At 45.2% G+C, this 22,101-nt stretch overlaps 2 protein-coding genes across 4 annotated transcripts; both read left to right on the plus strand.

The window, feature by feature from the left end:
* Positions 1-10,018: 10,018 nt before the first annotated feature.
* LOC129550480 (mast cell protease 1A-like) lies at positions 10,019-12,160 on the plus strand. Its single transcript, XM_055418180.2, has 5 exons — positions 10,019-10,164; positions 10,369-10,516; positions 10,983-11,118; positions 11,311-11,568; positions 11,888-12,160. Exons 1-5 carry the CDS (start codon positions 10,110-10,112, stop codon positions 12,047-12,049), a joined length of 759 nt encoding a protein of 252 aa, XP_055274155.2. The 5' UTR covers positions 10,019-10,109; the 3' UTR covers positions 12,050-12,160.
* A 2,116-nt stretch (positions 12,161-14,276) lies between these two features.
* On the plus strand, positions 14,277-17,487 carry LOC129550477 (granzyme H-like). 3 transcript variants are annotated; one of them, XM_055418176.2, is made up of 5 exons: positions 14,277-14,558; positions 15,557-15,717; positions 16,249-16,384; positions 16,587-16,844; positions 17,227-17,487. In XM_055418176.2, exons 1-5 carry the CDS (start codon positions 14,505-14,507, stop codon positions 17,368-17,370), a joined length of 753 nt encoding a protein of 250 aa, XP_055274151.1. In that variant the 5' UTR covers positions 14,277-14,504; the 3' UTR covers positions 17,371-17,487. The 3 variants fall into 3 exon arrangements, with proteins under 3 accessions (XP_055274151.1, XP_055274152.1, XP_055274153.1); XM_055418177.2 differs by having other exon boundaries at positions 16,249-16,315; XM_055418178.2 differs by lacking the exon at positions 14,277-14,558 and adding an exon at positions 14,567-14,818.
* The last annotated feature ends 4,614 nt before the right edge of the window (positions 17,488-22,101 follow it).

Here is a 22,101-nt window from a genome sequence, read left to right on the forward strand (position 1 = left end):
GAAATCAGACAGAGAAGGATAACTACTACACATTTTCACTTATATGTGGAATCCAAAATATAAAACAGTTGAACAAATTTAACAAAATAGGAACAGACTCATAGACACAGAGAACAAATTAGTGGTTACCAGAGGGGAGTGGGTGGCGACAGAGACAAGACAATCGAAGGGGATTAAGAGGCACAAACCAATAGGTATAAAATAAATAAGATACATGGATATAATGTACAGCACTGGGAATGTAGTCAATACTACATAATAACTTTATATGGAGTATAAACTATAAAAATATGGAATACTATCTTGTACACCAGAAACTAATACTGTGAGTTGCTATACTTTAACTTTTAAGAAGTGACTAAATGGAAAAGAATTTATATCAGTTTCTTACATCGATTATTGACTATTTAAGGCAAAATAGTATATAAGGCATATAGTGGTGAAATGTATGGCAAAGAGAACTCAAAGGGTGAGAAGGAAGACAAGTGAAAATGTACCATTACGAGGTTCACACAAGTGAACAAAAACTGAAAGTATTAGCTGCTCAGTCCTGTCTGACTCTTTGCAGCCCCATAGACTGAAGCTGCCAGACTCCTACATCCATGGGATTTCCCAGCAAGAATACTGGAGTGGGTAGCCATTCCCTTCTCCAGGGGATCTTCCCAACCCAGGGGTCAAACCCAGGTCTCCCGCATTGCAGGCAGATTCTTTACCATCTGAGCCACAGGGGAAGCTGAAGGCATATCCTTCAGTGTAACAACTAAAATAATATATAGATATATATAACGGAAAGCCAATAAAGAAGCCAAAATGAGATATAACAAAATAGAGCAGAAAAGCAGGGCAAAAGAACAGAGAATAAATCACACTGTGTTCCAGAAAGAACTTTCATAGTTTTTAGCTCTGATAGGCTAACCTTCTCCCTTATTGTACATTTTTCATTTGGACAAAATTTCCCTAGTGATTCTTTCATGTTTATTTTCCACATAAATTTTGGAAATTGTCTAGAACTTGTGGAACATTAGGAGAAAAAATTCAATAGGTTTCTTAAAGAAATCACATACGTATTATTTTTATAACCATATTCATATATTAACTTGGGAGAATCAGTACATTTTTGGTGTTCAGTTCAGTTCAGTCGCTCAGTCGTGTCCGACTCTTTGCAACCCCATGAATCACAGCACGCCAGGCCTCCCTGTTTTGGTGTAGATCCATTGTATTCGAGAACTAAGAATATCTTGCTGCTTCTAAAGATTTTTCTTATGTTTTTCAGAAGCAGTTTAACATTTTGCATGAATAGGTTTTTCACAACTCTGGTTAAGTTTTCCTCAGCCTCATACCTTTATTCAGTACCACAGTAACAGATTTTCTTTTCAATATATCTTCAGTTCAGTTCAGTTCAGTTCAGTCGCTCAGTCGTGTCTGACTCTCCGCGACCCCATGAATCACAGCACGCCAGGCCTCCCTGTCCATCACCAACTCCCGGAGTACATGTCCACAGAGTCGGTGATGCCATCCAGCCATCTCATTCTCCGTCGTCCCCTTCTCCTCCCACCCCCAACCTTTCCCAGCATCAGAGTCTTTTCCAGTGAAATCACTGCAGATGCTGATTGCAGCCATGAAATTAAAAGACGCTTGTTCCTTGGAAGGAAAGTTATGACCAACCTTGATAGTATATTAAAAAGCAGAGACATTACTTTGCCAACCAAGGTCCGTCTAGTCAAGGCAATGGTTTTTCCCGTGGTCATGTATGGATGTGAGAGTTGGACTGTGAAGAAGGCTGATTGCCGAAGAATCGATGCTTTTGAACTGTGGTGTTGGAGAAGACTCTTGAGAGTCCCTTATACTGCAAGGAGATCCAACCAGTCCATTCTAAAGGAGATCAATATATCTTAAAACAGGTTATTATTATATATGTGGGAGGTACAGATTTCCTTTTAAATTGGAAACAATCTTAAGCTCATAGACAAGTTGCAGTCGAGATGCAAAAAGTTTTCCTCTCCAGAACCATTTGCTAGTATAAGTTACTGCAACGGCACTCTATTGATTCTAAAATACTATAGAATGTAATTCCTACAAACAAGGACATACGTAGCCACCATCCAACCTTCAGACCCAGGAAATTAACACTGAGGCCACTGCTAAGTCACTTCAGTCGTGTCCGACTCTGTGTGACCCCATAGACGGCAGCCCACCAGGCTCCCTCGTCCCTGGGATTCTCCAGGCAAGAACACTGGAGAGGGTTGCCATTTCCTTCTCCAATGTGTGAAAGTGAAAAGTGAAAGTGAAGTCGCTCAGTCGTGTCTGACCCTTAGCAAACCCATGGACTGCAGCCTACCAGGCTCCTCCATCCATGGGATTTTCCAGTCAAGAGTACTGGAGTGGCTTGCCATTGCCTTCTCCACAATCATCATCTAATCCTCAATGAAAAACCTAGCTCAGTAACCTTAATAAGTTGACTTATCTGATTAGCATCTGCAGAGATATATATAACGAATCTCTCACCCATCATCCCCAAGTGCATCCCCTGATCCCCGCACCCCAGGATCTGGTGATGCACATCAGGCAGCCCCTTCCTACCAATGCCCACCTCACCCTATTTGTCCTGCTCTGAGAAATCCCACCTGATTGACCCCACCCCCGAGAAGGCTCATAAATCCCCCTTGATCAGAAACCACCCATCCCCCAGCGGCGCAGACGCGAGAGACGCCCGGCTCCCGGCGGCGCAGACGCGAGAGACGCCCGGCTCCCGGCGGCGCAGACGCGAGAGACGCCCGGCTCCCGGCGGCGCAGACGCGACAGACGCCCGGCTCCCGGCGGCGCAGACGCGACAGACGCCCGGCTCCCGGCGGCGCAGACGCGACAGACGCCCGGCTCCCGGCGGCGCAGACGCGACAGACGCCCGGCTCCCGGCGGCGCAGACGCGACAGACGCCCGGCTCCCGGCGGCGCAGACGCGAGAGACGCCCGGCTCCCGGCGGCGCAGACGTGAGAGACGCCCGGCTCCCGGCGCAACCGACCACGTGCAGAATCGTGGCTGAGAGGAGCTGCCCCGCGCCCAGAGTTAGGGCGGTGGCCGAGAGGAGCTGTACCACGTCCAGGAGGCGGTGGCTGCTTGGGCACCGGAGGGCCGGGAGGAGCTGATCCACGTTCAAAGCAGGAGGGGCGGCCTTGAGGAGATACCCCTCGTCCAAGGTAAGCTGCAGCGGCTGCGCCTTGCTGGAGCAGCTGGGAAGAGATACTCCACGACCAAGTGGAATATAAGAATCCAGTGTTCTGGGGAGGAAGGAACAAGACGGCGAGACCACTTTCTTCCCCACAAATTCATCAGAAGAACATTTGAACGTGGAGTAAAGTCCACAAAACAACTTCTGAATACTGGCAGAGGACATCAGGCTCCCAGAAAAGTAGCCCATTGTCTTCTAAAGGAAAGAGAAGAAATCCAGCTCCACCCACCAGAACACTGACACATGCTTCCCTAACCAGGGAACCCGGACAAGTCACCTGTCCAACCCCACACACAGCGAAGAAACTACATAATAAAGAGAACTCCACAAACTGCAAGAAGAGGGAAAGGACAACCCAAGCAAAGCAATATAAGCAAGATGAAGAGGCAGAGAAATACCCAGCAAGTAAAGGAACAAGATAATTGCCCACCAACACAAACAAAAGAAGAAGATATAGGGAATCTACCTGATAAAGAATTTCGAATTTTGATGGTGAAAATGATTCAAAATCTTGAAAGTAAAATGGAGTTACAGATAAATAACCTGGAGAAAAGGATTGAGAAGATGGAAGAAAGATTTAATAAGGACTTAGAGGAAATAAAAAAGAGTCAATATACAATGAATAATGCAATAGATGAGATCAGAAACACTCTGGAGGGAACAAACAGTAGAATAACAGAGGCAGAAGACAGGATAAGCGAACTAGAAGATAGAATTGTAGAAATAAATGAAACAGAGAGGAAAAAAGAAAAACGAATTAAAAGAAATGAGGACAATATTAGAGACCTCTGGGACAATGTTAAACGCTCCAACGTTCGAATCATAGGAGTCCCAGAAGAAGAAGACAAAAAGAAAGACCATGAGAGAATACTTGAGGAGATAATAGTTGAAAACTTCCCTAAAATAGGGAAAGAAATAATCACCCAAGTCCAAGAAATCCAGAGAGTCCCCAACAGGATAAACCCAAGGCAAAATACTCCAAGACACATATTAATCAAATTAACAAAGATCAAACACAAAGAACAAATATTAAAAGCAGCAAGGGAAAAGCAGCAAATAACACTCAAGGGGATTCCCATAAGGATAACAGCTGATCTTTCAACAGAGACTCTTCAGGCCAGAAGGGAGTGGCAAGATATACTTAAAGTGATGAAAGAAAATAACCTACAGCCCAGATTACTATACCCAGCAAGGATCTCATTCAAATATGAAGGAGAAATCAAAAGCTTTACAGATAAGCAAAAGCTGAGGGAATTCAGCATCACCAAACCAGCTCTCCAACAAATGCTAAAGGATCTTCTATAGACAGGAATCACAGAAAGAGTGTATAAACTTGAACCCAAAGCAATAAAGAAAATGGCTACGGGATCGTACTTATCAATAATTACCTTAAACGTAAATGGGTTGAATGCCCCAACCAAAAGACAAAGGCTGGCTGAATGGATACAAAAACAAAACCCCCATATATGTTGTCTACAAGAGACCCACCTCAAAACGAGGGACGCATACAGACTGAAAGTGAAGGGCTGGAAAAAGATAGTCCATGCAAATAGAGACCAAAAGAAAGCAGGAGTAGCAATACTCATATCAGATAAAATAGACTTTAAAACAAAGGCTGTGAAACGAGACAAAGAAGGAAACTACATAATGATCAAAGGATCAATCCAAGAAGAAGATATAACAATTATAAATATTTATGCACCTAACATAGGAGCACCGCAATATGTAAGACAATTACTAACAAGTATGAAAGGGGAAATTAACAATAACACAATAATAGTGGGAGATTTTAACACCCCACTTACATCTATGGATAGATCAACTAAACAGAAAATTAACAAGGAAACACAATCTTTAAATGATATAATAGAAGAGTTAGACCTAATAGATATCTATAGGACATTTCACCCCAAAACAATGAATTTCACCTTTTTCTCAAGCGCACACGGAACCTTTTCCAGGATAGATCACATCCTGGGACATAAATCTAGCCTTGGTAAATTCAAAAAAATTGAAATCATTCCAAGCATCTTTTCTGACCACAATGCAGTAAGATTAGATCTCAATTACAGGAGAATAACTGTTAAAAGTGCCAACATATGGAGGCTGAACAACACGCTGCTGAATAATGAACTAATCATAGAAGAAATCAAAAGAGACATCAAAATATGCATAGAAATGAATGAAAATGAAAACACAACAACCCAAAACCTCTGGGACACTGTAAAAGCAGTGCTAAGGGGGAAGTTCATAACAATACAGGCATACCTCAAGAAACAAGAAAAAAGTCAACTAAATAACCTAACTCTACATCTAAAGCAACTAGAAAAGGAAGAAATGAAGAACCCCAGGGTCAGTAGAAGGATGGAAATCATAAAAATTAGGGCAGAGATAAATGCAAAAGAAACAAAAGAGACCATAGCAAAAATCAACAAAGCCAAAAGCTGGTTCTTTGAGAAGGTGAATAAAATTGACAAACCACTAGCCAGACTCATCAAGAAACAAAGGGAGAAGAACCAAATCAATAAAATTAGAAATGAAAATGGAGAGATCACAACTGACAACACAGAAATACAAAGGATTATTAGAGAATACTATCAGCAATTATATGGCAATAAAATGAATAACCTGGAAGAAATGGACAAATTCCTAGAAAAGTACAACTTTCTAAAACTGAACCAGGAAGAAATAGAAAATCTGAACAAACCCATCACAAGCACGGAAATTGAAACTGTAATCAAAAATCTCCCAGCAAACAAAAGCCCAGGTCCAGACGGCTTCACAGCTGAATTCTACCAAAAATTTAGAGAAGAGCTAACACCTATTCTACTCAAACTCTTCCAGAAAATAGCTGAGGAAGGGAAACTTCCAAACTCATTCTATGAGGCCACCATCACCCTAATCCCAAAACCTGGTAAAGACCCCACAAAAAAAGAAAACTACAGGCCAATATCACTGATGAACATAGATGCAAAAATCCTTAACAAAATTCTAGCAATCAGAATCCAACAACACATTAAGAAGATCATACATCATGACCAAGTGGGCTTTATCCCAGGAATGCAAGGATTCTTCAATATCCGCAAATCAATCAACGTAATACACCACATTAACAAACTGAAAAATAAAAATCATATGATTATCTCAATAGATGCAGAGAAAGCCTTCGACAAAATTCAACATCCATTTTTGATAAAAACTCTCCAGAAAGTGGGAATTGAAGGGACATACCTCAACATAATAAAAGCTATATATGACAAACCCACAGCAAACATTATCCTCAATGGTGAAAAACTGAAAGCATTTCCCCTAAAGTCAGGAACAAGACAAGGGTGCCCACTCTCACCACTACTCTTCAACATAGTTCTGGAAGTTTTGGCCACAGCAATCAGAGCAGAAAAAGACATAAAAGGAATACAAATTGGAAAAGAAGAAGTAAAGCTTCCACTGTTCACTGATGACATGATCCTCTACACAGAAAACCCTAAAGACTCTACCAGAAAACTACTAGAGCTAATCAATGAATACAGTAAAGTTGCAGGATATAAAATCAACACACAGAAATCCCTTGCATTCCTATACACTAATAATGAGAAAATAGAAAGAGAAATTAAGGAAACCATTCCATTCACTGTTGCAACGAAAAGAATTAAATACTTAGGAATATATCTACCTAAGGAAACAAAAGACTTGTACATAGAAAACTATAAAACACTAGTGAAAGTAATCAAAGAGGACATGAATAGATGGAGAAATATACCGTGTTCGTGGATTGGAAGAATAAATATTGTAAAAATGAGTATACTAGCCAAAGTAATTTATACATTCAATGCAATCCCTATCAAGCTACCAACAATATTTTTCACAGAACTAGAACAAATAATCTCACAATTTGTATGGAAATACAAAAAACCTCGAATAGCCAAAGCAATCTTGAGGAAGAAGAATGGAACTGGGGGAATTAACCTGCCGGACTTCAGGCTCTATTACAAAGCCACAGTCATCAAGACAGTATGGTACTGGCATAAAGACAGAAATATAGATCAATGGAACAAAATAGAAAGCCCAGAGATAAACCCACGCTCCTATGGACACCTTATCTTCGACAAAGGAGGCAAGAATATAAAATGGAGAAAAGACAGTCTCTTTAACAAGTGGTGCTGGGAAAACTGGTCAGCCACTTGTAAAAGAATGAAACTAGAATACTTCCTAACACCATACACCAAAATAAACTCAAAATTGATTAAAGATCTAAATGTAAGACCAGAAACTATAAAACTCCTAGAGGAGAACGTAGGCAAAACACTCTCCGACATAAATCACAGCAGGATCCTCCAAGACCCACCTCCCAGAATATTGGAAATAAAAGCAAAAATAAACAAATGGGACCTAATTAAAATCAAAAGCTTCTGCACAGCAAAGGAAACTCTAAGCAAGGTGAGAAGACAGCCTTCAGAATGGGAGACAATAATAGCAAATGAAGCAACTGATAAAGGATTAATCTCCAAATTATACAAGCAGCTCCTGCAGCTTAATTCCAGAAAACTAAGTGACCCAATCAAAAAATGGGCCAAAGAACTAAACAGACATTTCTCCAAAGAAGACATAAAGATGGCTAATAAACACATGAAAAAATGCTCAACATCCCTCATCATCAGAGAAATGCAAATCAAAACCACAATGAGATACCATTTCACACCAGTCAGAATGGCTGCTATCCAAAAGTCTACTCCATAAGTGCTGGAGAGGGTGTGGAGAGAAGGGAACCCTCTTGCACTGTTGGTGGGAATGCAAACTAGTATAGCCACTATGGAGAACAGTGTGGAGATTCCTCAGAAAACTGGAAATAGAATTGCCATATGATCCAGCGATCGCACTCCTGGGCATACACACCGAGGAAACCAGAATTGAAAGAGACACATGTACTCCAATGTTCATTGCAGCACTGTTTATAATAGCCAGGACATGGAAGCAACCTAGATGTCCATCTGCAGATGAATGGATAAGAAAGCTTTGGTACATATACACAATGGAGTATTTCTCAGCCATCAAAAAGAATGCATTTGAATCGGTTTTAATGAGGTGGATGAAATTGGAGCCAATTATACAGAGTGAGGTAAGCCAGAAAGAAGAACATCAATACCGTATATTAACGCATATATATGGAATTTAGAAAGATGGTAACCTGAACCCTGTATAAGAGACTGCAAAAGAGACATAGGCATTTAGAACAGTCTTTGGGACTCTGTGGGAGAGGGTGAAGGTGGAATGATTGGAGACAATGGAGTTGTGGCATGTATGTTATCATAAGTGACCAGTCCAGGTTCGACGCATAAATTTTCCTCTGTTCATTTCTTTGCATTTGTGCTTTTTTAATAAAATTCTTTTTTAGAAATAAAAAAAAAAAAAAAGAAACCACCCATCCCTTGTGTGAACACCCTCCTGATCCCACTTGGACATTGAATCTCCACCTCACACGTATTCTGTTACCTGAGCCAGGATACCCAGTGCAGGGTGTAGGGTGAGAAGTGTGTCCACACAGGAGAGAGGCCAGGTGTGGGCACAGTCTCACCCCACGTGGGCTTGGCTTGGACACCATGCCCTGGTTAACTGTGGCTCCCCTGCCAGAATCCATATTGACAGTGGGCTTTGTTTCTTAATCAAAGGTTTCATTGCTTTAGAATAGACTTGAGATCAAGGTGTTTAGGCCCCATGATGTTTTCAATTACATGACTCTCTCCACCTTTTCCATTATGTGGACATGACCAGGATAATTTGGTTAGCAAATTCTATAGAGACATCAGAATGCCATTCTTTGGGTAGTGGTGGGGGAATTCTGCTTTGCCTCCCTGGCATCCATTCTAACTTCACATGGAACTCCCATCCCACAGGCTCTTCTTCCTTGACTACAAAACTCCTGCTGGGAGATGAAATCTAGGGCCCTTCCTTTTTAATCTGCTGGGAGCTCTTGATTGCCTCAAACAGAGGGATATGGTAGAATAGATGCCATAGGACATCAAAATTTAGGTAATTAAAAGAGCCCAGTTTGTGCCTGGCTTGTTTCTTAGTAGATGCTTATTTGGGAGAAAGCCAACATGTCATGTGTGAGGGAGACTGACAGTCCCAGAAACAGAGATGACTTGAGGTGCCTCATGGAAAGAAACCAACATGCCCAGTGAACAGCCAGCACCATCCACTGGGTATGTGTGAGGGAGACCATGCAATTCAGCATCCAGGCTTCAAACCTCCCTGATACCAAGAGCAGCAGAGGAGTGCTGTCCAAATGGTATCCTGACCAAAATGCAGATCCATGGGTAAAACAATGTTGCTGGTTTTTTTTTTTTTTAATACTCAGTCTTTACTAACTGGAATAATCTCTCCAGCATCACTCTCACACACCATCCTGTATATCACACACCATGGTTTACCATCCTTGTTTGACCCTGACGGTTTCACCCCCTCCACCAGAAGTGAGAGATCTTATCTTCAAATTTCTCATACAGAGAGGCCTCAGTACACAATCACCCTGGTGATCAAAGAGAACCACAGAAATGAAGACATCCTATGTCATGAATCTCTCATCATGGGACCCAGAATGCTTGGGCTCAAAGATCTGGTATTTGTTGATACAGTGTTTCACTGCTTCTACTTGTAGTGATTTTCTTGTTTTCTGCTGAGTGATGCCACTAAGCCAAGAGCTTATGGGTGCTTCTGTAGTGACCACAAAGTACATGCTCCACTCAGACCCCAGGACCTAATCAGACAGAGGTGTGAGACTTCAGAGAAATCTCAAGTGATAAAAGCCACAACATGGGAGGAGACTCTGGTTAAAAGACCAGAGGGAAGTAGCAGCCGCTCAGATCTGGGCAGCTTTCCTGCAGAGATGGTCCTGCTCCTGCTCCTGGCGGCCCTTCTTCTGTCCCCCACTGGGGAGGCAGGTGAGTAACGGTCTCACCCTCAGAGGCCCAGACCCTCCCCACATGGACAGACCTGCTTAGATGCGACACTCAAGCACACCCTCGCTCTGGCCCATCTTCAGGAACTTTTCTAACTCAGGTCAAAAACAAGCAAATCTGGACCCATCTCCCCTCTCCACCCTTGGCTCCATGAGCACAGCGGGCAGGCTGGAATCTTTCTTTCAGGGAAAATCATCGGGGGCCGTGAGGCCAAGCCTCACTCCCGTCCCTACATGGCATATCTTCGAATACAGACTCCAGAGAACATTTTGATCTGTGGGGGTTTCCTCGTGCGTGAGGACTTCGTGCTGACAGCAGCTCACTGCCAGGGAAGGTAAGGAGCAGTGCTGGGTCCCCACCCTCTGTTGAGCCCTCCCAGGGAACCCTCTTCTCAGGGGTTGCCGACCTGGACCACCCGGTAAGGTAAGAAGCTCTTCGGAGGACAGGTGAGTTTTGGCAAGAGAGCAACAGGTCAATGCCAATGACTCCTGGAGAGAGGGTCTGATCCAACATAATATGGAAGGAAGCCAATGTTGTGCCTGGAGCCCAGAGTGCACATGTGAAAAATTCACATTTTCCTAGACACAGTCAAACTTGTGCAGGATTGAACACCCTCCGCGGACTCCAGGAACTACTACCCTGCCCAGGTTGCCAGGAAGCAGACAGCACAGAGATGCTCAGCTCCAGGACCCATCGCCTAGAATTCTCCCCTCCCTAAGTCCTGCCCTGTCCCAAGCATTCCTTCAGGTTCCTGGCCTGTGTCTCCTATGACTCCCTTTCCCTCTCTGCTCTCTGTGCAGCTCAATCAACGTCACCCTGGGGGCCCACAACATCATGGAACGAGAGAGGACCCAGCAGTTCATCCCAGTGAGAAAAGCCATCCCGCACCCACACTATAATGCTAAGACTTTGGTCAATGACATCATGTTACTGCAGGTGGGACACGTGGCTGCACTGACTCCAGGACACTTCCTTCCTGGGGTTCTGCATCCCCCATGATCTCATTCCAGACCGTCCTCCTGTATGACCCCTTCTGTGGTCTCAGGGCTGTGAAGAAGGCAACCCCACGACTGTCCTGCAATCTCTGTTGGCCATCAGTAGGTAAGAAAGTCTTTCCTCTGCTTTCAGCTGATGAGGAAGGCAAATGTGACCACTGCTGTGAGCCCCATCAGTCTGCCCAGGGACAGGGATAAGGTGAATCCAGGGATGCTATGCAGTGTGGCTGGCTGGGGGCGTCTTGGCGTGGATATGTCCCGCCCAAATAAACTACAGGAGGTAGAGCTTGAAGTCCAAAGGGCCGAGGAATGCACCTCTCTCTACAAATCTTACAGCACCACCACCCAGATATGTGCAGGGGACCCAAGAAAGAGGAAGAGTTCCTTTAAGGTGAGATCCCCAGTATTATCCGTGCAAAGCCTTGGTCTTTGGATCCAGGGCCATGGGAACGAACTCTGTCCCTGTGTCCCCAACCTGTCCTCCTTTCCAGTGTCTATCTGGTGTCCCAGGGGGATGGACATTGCCTCAAAGTCACATATGGGCAGAGACTTCCTGTGGGAGGAGGTGGATTGTCAGGGTCAGATTGAAACTCAAGACCAACAAGACCCTTATATCAGCCAGGGCCCCTAACAGAGACCACCCACCCTAGGGTGGCAGGGAGAACAGATCTGAAGAAGGTAAGCTCAACCCTTGCCCTCTCTGCCCACAGGGTGACTCTGGGGGCCCGCTTGTGTGTAAGAGTGTGGCCCAGGGTATCGTGTCCTATGGAAAAAATGATGGGACACCTCCAAGGATCTTCACCAGAATCTCAAGCTTTCTGCCTTGGATCCAAAAAACAATGAAACAGTACGAACTTCAGGGACCAGACTGAGGTTTCTCCCAGGACTGATCTGTCCATCTTCCCTGGGAGGGAGGCACTGGGCAAAGTGGTTAGAAGCTAGGCTGCCTGAAACTTAATAAACTTCCATCTCTTGAGCAGAAATGGATTCCTCCTTTACTTACTTAAACACATTCATTCAGCACCTGCCGTGTCTGACCTGTGCATAGTTCTAATCTGTTACTGGCTTCCGCCTCCAAGACACCACCCTGTTCCAACTGTGGAATAAAAACTCCTGCTGCACCGACAGCCAGCTCCCTCCAGTCACATGTCCCCAGTGCCATCTCCCTCTGCAGGCTGCCCGTGAGCTCCATCAGAGAAGGGAGAGCCCTCTCAGGAACACACGACCCTCTTCTTGACAACCCTCGTGTCTCGTCCACACGCCCTCCTCCTCGTCCACACCTGCTCTCCTATCCCGCATCCCAGTGCCCAGGGGGCCACAGAAGAGAATCCAGATTTGGAAGGAGGGCCACCTGAGGTTGAGGGTTGAAGCAGGGGTGCTCTTGTCCACCCTAACAGAAATGGGGGAGGTTTACCAAGGTGTAACTCACCCCCTGAAGTGATCCCTCGCTGCATCAGAGCAGGCAGAGCTCAGAAGTCTGAGAAAGTTTCTGGAGGCCTTCAGTATTCCTAGGCCCAGCTTGAGGGCCTGTCACAGCCTTGTCTTGGAGTCCTGGGCCCAGGGCTCTGTGCAGCCTCTGGTGTCCTGAGGGTACATCCTCCTTCAGCCCCAAGTGACTTTGAGGGAGCTCTTCCACCTTGGGCTGAGCCACGCTCCCCACCTTCATCATTCCCACGTGTGTTTGTGTATAAATATATTTATCTCCAAAGGAAACTCACTATAAACAAAATCATTGGTTTCAAGGTATCCTAAAGTTTCAAAGAGTGTCTATAGCCTACAGTTATTGGGTACATTTCTTCCTGTATTTTTTTTTTAATCAATTGCTGAAGTTTTGAGGCAAGGTTCAGGAAAGCAACCTCAGGTTTTAGAATGCAGCTTATAGAGGGCTTAAGAGAAGTAGTTTGCTGAACATTTGAATGGAGAATGAGCTTCAACTATTGCAAAGTATGTTCCGGTAGAAAGTAACACATATTCATCAAAATATATTCCTCATAAATGGAACACATTCTACATGGTGCATGCAAGTGTGCTAAGTTACTTCAGCTGTGTCCAATTCTTTGTGACCCTATGGACTGTCACCCTCCAGGCTCCTCTGCCCATTCATCATAGAAAGACAACTAAATACAGAACATATGGATAAGAAAAGTAAACAAAGTGCAGTTCCACCACCCCCAGATCATCAACATTAATGCTTAAGCATATTTCCTTCCACTGTTTTTCTATTTATTCATAAGATGCTCTTGCTTCAACTCACTGGGGATTGGGTTGTTTAGAACTTCTCATGCCATCATTTCCATTCCTCTTTCTTCTGTCCTCATAATGGTGAGAGTGTTGGAGTCATCTGCACATGTTTAGGATGCCCTGGCCCAGAGACATCTGAGACGTGGCTCTCTGGACTCTGGACAGGAAATACTTAGGGGGGAGTAAGTATTAGATGACCGGCATCTGTTTCCCCTTCACTAGTCACCAGCATTTCTGGAGAGGAAGCCCCTCCGGACTCACAAACACCCTGATTCAGGTGGGACAGCCTCCATCTCAGCTTGAGGGGTGCTGGATACCTCAGCACAACGCAATCATGTCCCTCATTGCGAAGGATCCAGTGATGGTTTGTTTCTGGTTCAGTGAATATCAAGTTCAGGAACTTTGTTCAAAATTTTTGGATAAGAAAGGCTCTCTTTGTTACAGAATACTTATATTTAAACAAGAGATTCTAAATCCTCCAAAAATGTGAGGCTGGAACCCTGGCAAACTAGGAAATGGGTTGATGTTAGGGCACTTGGGTGAGTCCAGGTCTCTCTGCTCCTAAAGGAAGTCCAGCCTCTGCCTCACACTTGGCCCCAAGTAGAGCCCCACGCCACAGTCCTCACCCATGTCTTCTCTACCCACAGATTCTAGGTCCCCTCCAGCCCCCTGAGCTTCTCAAGTACAGGAGCCACGTCGCTGTTATCCCTGAACCTCACCTATTGGGTAATTCTTCATGCTTTCCCCAGAATCAAAGACCCAAGAGTGGAGAAATGAAGGGACTCTCGATTCGGTCACTGAGGGCTGCTGGAGACCCAGCTCCTCCCCTGGCTGCACCTCAGCCTCCACTTTCTTGTTGTTCCTCTTGCTTTGTGACTCACAGCGGGATTGCAAGCGTGGTGACTGCCGTTCTCACCTATCCCACAGCAGAGAACATGGGCACACGTGGCGTGCTCACACCCGGCTGGGCGAGCACAGCTCTGGGAGGTCTGTGGGGGCACTGAGCCTCCCCTCCTTCCTTCCCCTGTGCTTTGTGTCTGGAAGGAAGAAACCCCAGCAGCTCTGACTGGGCAGACCTTCTGGAAGATGCAGCCACTCCTGCTCCTGATGGCCTTTCTTCTGCCTCCTGGGCTGGGACAGGTGAGTGACCGTCCCCATTCCTGAGGGTGGAACTCATCTCACTAAACCTCCCGCCATTCTGGCGTTTCTTCTCAGCTCCAATTTCTGAACCAGCTCCCATCCCAACCGAGACTACAAGTTCGATGCTGCATAGACACTCAGCAAGGAGGGATGGCAGGAAGCAAGCTTTCACTAAAAGCTTTTGTAGCTCTTAGCCTCTCTCTCACCACCGGCAAAATGGGTTGTGCATTTGTTGGAGGATGTGAAGCTACAACACACAAGTAAGTAAAATTCCTCACTCCAGCCAGGAAAGGACAACTCAGACAAACCAGCCACAGTACAGGAATCAGCAGTGGACCCAGCTTAAGAGCCAGAGAAACTTGTCAGTTTCCCCCACCCTTCACTCCTGCCCAGGAGAGGAGCCCAGGGTGTGATTGGTCAGGAATGGCTACATGAAAGCAGCCAAAGCTCTCTGGGTGTCTTTACTCTTCCCCAGGCCCCAAGCTGTTCATTTTCTGCCCCACTGTCTTTGGCAGTGTCCCTCCCTGCATACCTGTGGTCTTAAATCCCACCAGTACTGTCCCCACCAAACCTTAGCCAAAAGCTGAGACATTTACTGAGATCCTGGGATGCATTATGCCCTAGGACATGAGGATTTTAGAAAAACCAACTCCATAAACTCATAGGTGGATTATTAGAAAATGGCACCAATCAGGATGCTAGTAGAGGCTCAGAGGGGTCCAGGAGACTCCATGAGAATGAGGGCTCATCAGGGGGTCCCATCCACGATCTTCTGGGCTCCACCCTCTGGAAGGCAGTCTCAGGCCCCTGCATATGTGTGTGTGAATCAGGTCATGGAGAACAATACTGAGGTTTGGGGTTCAGAAAAGGTTATCCCACTACAGTGAGAACCTGGGGGCTCTCCCCTAGTGAATGTCGGGCACTGTCGACCCACCTTGACGGCCACCTTCCCGAACCTCCCTTTTAACCATAGCCTCTCCCATCTCCCCATCTTTCAGCCTTTTCTTTCAGAGGAGATCATTGGGGGCCACGAGGCTAAGCCCCACTCCCGCCCCTACATGGCTTTGGTTCAGTTTCTGGGTGAGAAGAGTTGGAAGAGGTGTGGCGGTGTCCTCATACAAAAGGACTTTGTTCTGACAGCTGCTCACTGCAGAGGAAGGTGAGGGGCAGTAGACAGCCTACCCTACCTGAGGCCTGGACATGGACCCATCCTCTCCCCAGGAGCTGAGCCCAGGGGTACCCCTCCTTCACCCCAGGATCCTGGATATCAGGACCACAAGAGCTCATCAAACAAGCCATCTTATGAGCAGGACTAGGTTGATGAAAAGTTGAGAAACAGGACAAGTAAAGTTTTGAGGTCAGTGCATCGGAGGTAAGAGCAAGAGACAGGATTGAGAAGGGTTGACCCACAATGGCCAAATAAAGCATCAGAGAAGGATGATAGTGTGCAGTGAGAGCCAAAACCCAAACTCAGAGTCACTTCACAGTATTGCTGAGAAAACTACTGAGAGCCCTGCCCTCAGGTCACTAAGAAGCACAGGGCCCAGAGTCACTCAGCCCCAGGACCGTCTGTCACCTCAATTCCCCCTTAGCTGCTGCCCTGCCCTGGTGTCAGCTGCCTGCCACAGCTCCTGGGCTGTATCTCCGGTGACCCCATGATCCCCACACCCCTCCTCTGGTCTCTGTGCAGCTCAATCAATGTCACCCTGGGGGCCCACAACATCAAACAGCAGGAGGGGACCCAGCAGGTCATCCAGGTGAGAAGAGCCGTCCACCACCCAGATTATAATCCTAAGAACTTCTCCAATGACATCATGTTATTGCAGGCAAGGAAAACTCCCCACTGGCCCCGCCCTCCTGAGATCAGATCATTGCCCTCCCAGGATCTCCTGCCCCTTTCTTCCTTCCCATCCTGGCCTCCTGACCAGTCTCAGGGGGAGAGGTGAGAGATGGGGTCCATGCGGCCTCATCATGGCATCCAGGCCAGAGGACCACCGGCTGAGCCAGACTCTTGTCTCTTCCCATCAGCTGGAGAGAAAGGCCAAGCAGACGTCGGCTGTGAAGCCCCTTAGTCTGCCCAGGGCCAAGGCCCGGGTGAAGCCAGGACAGGTGTGCAGTCTGGCCGGCTGGGGGCAGGTGGCTCTGGGCACTCCAATCAGCACCCTGCAGGAGGCAGAGCTGACGGTACAAGAGGATCATGTGTGCGAATCCCTCTACCCCAGGCACTATAGCCAGGCCACCCAGATTTGTGTCGGGGACCCAAGGAAGGTGAAGACCGGCTTCAAGGTCAGTTTCCCGCATCTAAGCACACAGACCCAGGAGGTATGGGTAGGGCAGAGGCCGTATCTTCATCCTCACCTGAGAGCTTTGGCAGCCTGGTCCTAGAATCCAATGTTTTGCTTTTCTTCCCTGAGTGGGTCAGAAAGCATCAGTCATCCTACAGCTGTCTTATCACCAGAGTTTCCAGGAGAAAATTGACAGAAAGGTAGACTTGAGTCCAGCTGCTAAGAACAGTCAGAGTCAGGCTAGAGCCCCAGGACCGGGAGGTGACCAGGCCTCCCTGGGCCTGGGTCTTCCCCACAGCCCCTGACTGAGACCACCCAGCGCGGGCAGCAGGGAAGACAGAACCCCAAGGAGGCCTGCTCAGCCCTTATCTCTCTGCCCACAGGGCGACTCCGGTGGACCCCTCGTGTGTAAAAAAGTGGTCCATGGTACCTTCTCCTATGGAAAGATGAACGGGATACCTCCAGGAGTCTTCACCCAGGTCTCACACTTCCTGCCCTGGATAAAGAGAACAATGAAGCACCTCTAACAGCAGCTTGAGACTGACCTTTCTCTGCACTGACCATTGTCCTGGGGCAGCAGCAAGAACCCCATAGGGATTGGCAGTGGGATCACAGGGCCACAATAAATGGGATCTCTAAAGCGATGGTGACTGAACTCCTATTTATTCATGGAACCACCTCAATACATAACCACGCTGCTCCAAGACACCCTCTGCTGTCAGTTCTGTGTTTTACTTCCTTCTTCCTCCCTAGCCCTCTGCTTCTGTTAAGTCACTAAGTCGTTTCCCACTCTTTGCGACCCCATGGACTGTGGCCTGCCAGGCTCCTCTGTCCACGGGATTTTCCAGGCACAAACACTGTAGTGGGTTGCCATTTCCTTCTCCAGGGGATCTTCCTGACCCAGGGTTCAAACCCACATCTCTTGCGTCTCCTGCTTGGCAGGCGAATTCTTTACCACTAAGCCACCCTAGCCCTCGCTCCTCCCTAAATCCCATGCTGTCTGTATAGAATCTCATTGATTTCTCAACCACATCTCTTTGGTACTTAGCCTTCTCCCAGGGATGAATCTAAAGGGCAATTCATTAAAAAGGACAAACTCTCCCCCAAAATGGTCTGCTCTGGGTATTAGAAATGTCTAAGCCAAACACTGTCACCAACCCCTCAACAATTTAGCAAAGAACAGGTCAGAGGAAGGAGAACAACTCCAAGGACCTAGCCGGTCAGGGGGCCACGCCATGGGCACTCAGTTTCCTGTTTCCAGGGCCTCTCTCTTTCCTGTGAGGGCAGGCTGCTCTCATACCGGGACTGTCTAGAGCTTAGGAGGCTGAGATGCTCCCATGATGACCCGCAGCCTCACCCAGGTCCCATCTCCACACCCTGCCCCAGGCCCAACACGAGACTCGGTCAGCCTTGCTCCCTGTGTACCGCCCCACACCTGCCCCTCGCCAGCTCCTTTCCCTTCCAGCTCACCTGGGTCTGAGCCACCCTTCCTCTCATCCCCCTAACAGAATTCTCGTCCTCACGTGTCCCTGCCATACCTAAGCTCCCAAGCAGTCCCTTCTGCTTATCAGAGGAGCCAGGACCCACCTCCCACCTGGGAAGGGCCACCTCAGGCCCTGGGTCCAGCCCAACATCCCCCAGGGGCTCAACCACCACCAAGGCCAGTACTGAGAGGCCTCAGCCCTTTCAGCCTGGCCTGGCACTGGGTCTCTGACTCCCCCTGCTGGCAACCGGGTTATGGAAGCCTTGTGAGCCACAGGGATCCAGGGCCACTGGGCGGGAAAGTACCACACTGGCATCCATCAGTAGATCAAATATTGATCTTTCTCTTTGTGCTAGCACATAACAAGCTCTGTCTCTGCCATCAGGAAAGGTTTAGTGGCAAGAAATTTCCTTTAAATTTCCGTGGTGCCTCTCCCTCCCCAAGGAAGTTCAGTTTGGCACAGATAGACCTGTATTTGGAATCTGGAAGAAATCTTGTCTTGAAAATAATTACTTTCTCTGTGTTTTAGCTGTCTTGCACATTAGAGTTTCACATGCATAATCTTGTCTGATTCCAGAAGGGTAATGTGAAATTGGAAGAGGCTTGGAGACCCACAGGTCCTGGGGTTTCCAGTTTGTGCTCCATAGAGTCCGTGTCTGGAGTGGAGGGAGGGAGGGAGGGATGGAGGGAAGAGACCCCTGGAACAGCCTCTTTTATTATATTACATGTGGGAGCATGAACCTCCGTTTCCAAATCCACAAGATGCCACATTTAAATGGTAAGACAGTTCATTGTGAAGGTGTCTTGAATCCTTTAAACAGCACCACCAGAGAATTGAGAATGAATTCATGGTAACTGGGCAAACACTGAATCTAATGAGATCAACATTGAGAAGAGAAGAAACTTCACTAAAAAGAATAACAAATCACATGAATAGGAGAAGTAAAATCCAGCATATTGTAAACTAAGGTGACAAACAAATAAACACTTATTTTTCACACAAGACCGTCCCTGCATCCATCTGCCAAGTCTTCCCTGGAGCTCACAGTACCAGCAAGGGCACAGGTGAGCAAAGAGCTGAACGTATGCATGAAGGTAAACAAGAAAAGGGTAAGGTGTGCATGAGCCAGGGGACAACTTCGGGTCCCCGCAGTAAATGATGATACTCTTAGGAGGGATGCAGAGAGCCCAGAAAGCCAGTCATGAAGAGCTCCACAGAAGCCCAGGGAGTAAGGCAGAGTGGCCAAGGATATCCACCACCCCAGGCAAGGATGTGTGCCCTCAAGAGACAGTGCCTGATGAGTTAGTCTTCCCCCCTTATGCCTGATGGAATCATTTAACATAATATGAGATATATTAGGAAGAAAAACTATTACCTTACGATGCTATAGCATCATGATCATGAAACTGCTTGAGGCTATATATTTCCTAAAAATGATTTCCAAATATTTTTACATTATTTCTTTCTTTGATCTAGTGATTTTTATTTCTAGGACTTTAACCTACATAAGATCTAAAATGTGTGTGTGTATAGGGGGGTTACTTACATAAATGTTCATCACACCATTATTTAATAGTAGACTTCAAATTAGAATCAGTACTAATGTCCAAAATAGGGAGATGGCAAAATACGGCATGCTTGCATTATATATTATGCTGTCATTATTATCTACATTATCCACTACTCTAAGAAAACAGAAGAACAAAAACTAGGCAGAGAAAACAAAAGAAAGTAAACTAGGCTAAGAATATTAATAGGAAAATCATTTTAAAAAACTGAATAAACATTTGGGGGAAAGTGAAAGCTCACTAATTAATTAATGCAAATTGAAATATTAATAATCTTTACTTATATGATTGGAAAGGATTGACACAAACAATACTAGTGAGATTTAGAATAGACTTTGAGAAAATGCAGTTTAACACCTTGTATGCAAATATCCTTTAAAAACAAAAGAAAAGAAAAGAAGAATCTGATGTAGCCATCAACTATACCAGGAAAAGTGCAGAAGGTAATGCCCAAAAAAGTCACATAAGTCAAATCTTAATAAATACTAATTAAATGGGGATTTGCTTTTTAAAATTTTTCATCACTTTGAACAGTGGAAATTTTAAAGTCATGACAGAATTACAGTTGCCACATGAAAGAATGGTCACTAGATTTAAGTCAAAAGCAGATTAAGAGCTGTACATACTACAGTCAATTTTCTTATACATACATTTTCCTTTTAGGCTTTTTTCCTTCCTACATAACCATTTATCTAATTTTTCTACAACATTTATATATGATTTAGATAACTTAACTGTCTTTTAAAAAATATGCATGAGATTCTCAAATGATCTTCACTAACAGTTTCTTTAATAAAATGAGGAAAATGTTTGTTGAATGAACTGTAGGATTCAAAACTGAATGTATTGTAACCACACCTATAAAAAAGAAACATGTAAAAAACCTGGATGGAAATAGATCTGTTAACAGTAGTCAGTTAAATGGTGCGATTAAGGCTGACATTGTTCTTCTTTCTGCTTTTAATTTATTCACTATTTTAAAATGTATCATTCATAAAATTATTGTATTTTTTAAAAATTCCATGTTAGAAAAAGGCAGGGTTAAATAAGCTGGCAGATGTGTTAGTCAAGATAACTGACTATTCTAACAGATCAATTTTAGCATTTCATGGCTGGCACAACTGAATTCTGTCTTGCTCAGTGACAGTCCCAAGTGAATATTCCCGGTGAGCAGTGCCCACTTTCACTCTCAAGTGTCCTGGTTTGGGCAATAAATTACATGGTCAGCCCAAAGTTAAGGGATCCAGACTCGGTCCTCTAAAGATGCTTTCAAGTTCCCCATGTTCATCTGTGCCAAACCCTGAAAAGGGAAGAAACTAGATGGTCAAGCATGGGGGTTGTTACAGCTCTGGATGGGGCCCATAGCATTATTCACCTCCTATTTGCTGTGACAGTGACCGAGGCACATCTGCGCTCAAGGGAGATGGGCAGTACGGTTCACCTATGTCCCACAGAACATAGGGACATATGATCTGGCTTCGCTAAACTGCCAGATCTTCTCTACCACAGCACTTAATATTGTTTGCTGTTTAGAAGGATCATGGCCCTCAATTTTTTTCTGCTTATTTTTTATAGAAAAATCAGATTTAATTAGATAAATTTTCATTTATTTGTTTTTGCTTTTAGGTTTTTATGTCTTTTTATTGAAGTGCAGTTGATTTACATTATTTGTTTTAGGTGTATAGCATAATGATTCGGTATTTTGCAGATTATACTCCATTTAAAGTTATTACAAGATAATGGCTATAATTTCCTGTGCTGTACAATATATCTTTGTTGCATATCTATTTTGTACATAGTGGTTTGTGACTCTTAGTCACATACCCCTAAATGCCTCTTCCCTTTGGTAACCACTAGTTTGTTTTTCATATCTATGAGTCTGTTTCAACTTTGCATATACATGCACTTGTAATATTTTTTAGATTCCTCATATAAGTGATACATAGAATTTTTCTTCTAAATTATTTCACTAATCTTCACATTCTCTAGATTCATCCACATTGCTGCAAATGGTGGGATTTCATTCTTTTGATGGCCAAGTAATATTCCATTGTATAGGTATTCCACATTTTCTTTATCCATTCATTTGTTAATCAGCACTTGGGTTTCTTCCAAATATCAGCTATTGTAAGTTGTGAAGGGGTACATGTCCATTTTCAATAAGTGTTTTGTTTTTTTCTGGATATATACCCAGGATTAGAATTGT

The sequence above is a fragment of the Moschus berezovskii genome, chromosome 21 (genome assembly GCF_049115385.1).
Source record: "Moschus berezovskii isolate FMDL1 chromosome 21, NW_MosBer_1.0, whole genome shotgun sequence".
NCBI lineage: Eukaryota > Metazoa > Chordata > Mammalia > Artiodactyla > Moschidae > Moschus > Moschus berezovskii.

Coding starts and splice junctions, on each gene's coding strand:
- LOC129550480 (XM_055418180.2), top strand. CDS start 10,110: ATGGTCCTGCTCCTGCTCCTGGCGGCCCTTCTTCTGTCCCCCACTGGG. Junction 10,517..10,982: donor GCAGCTCACTGCCAGGGAAG/GTAAGGAGCAGT, acceptor CTCTCTGTGCAG/CTCAATCAACGTCACCCTGG. Junction 11,119..11,310: donor ATGACATCATGTTACTGCAG/GTGGGACACGTG, acceptor CTCTGCTTTCAG/CTGATGAGGAAGGCAAATGT.
- LOC129550477 (XM_055418176.2), top strand. CDS start 14,505: ATGCAGCCACTCCTGCTCCTGATGGCCTTTCTTCTGCCTCCTGGGCTG. Junction 15,718..16,248: donor GCTGCTCACTGCAGAGGAAG/GTGAGGGGCAGT, acceptor GTCTCTGTGCAG/CTCAATCAATGTCACCCTGG. Junction 16,385..16,586: donor ATGACATCATGTTATTGCAG/GCAAGGAAAACT, acceptor TCTTCCCATCAG/CTGGAGAGAAAGGCCAAGCA.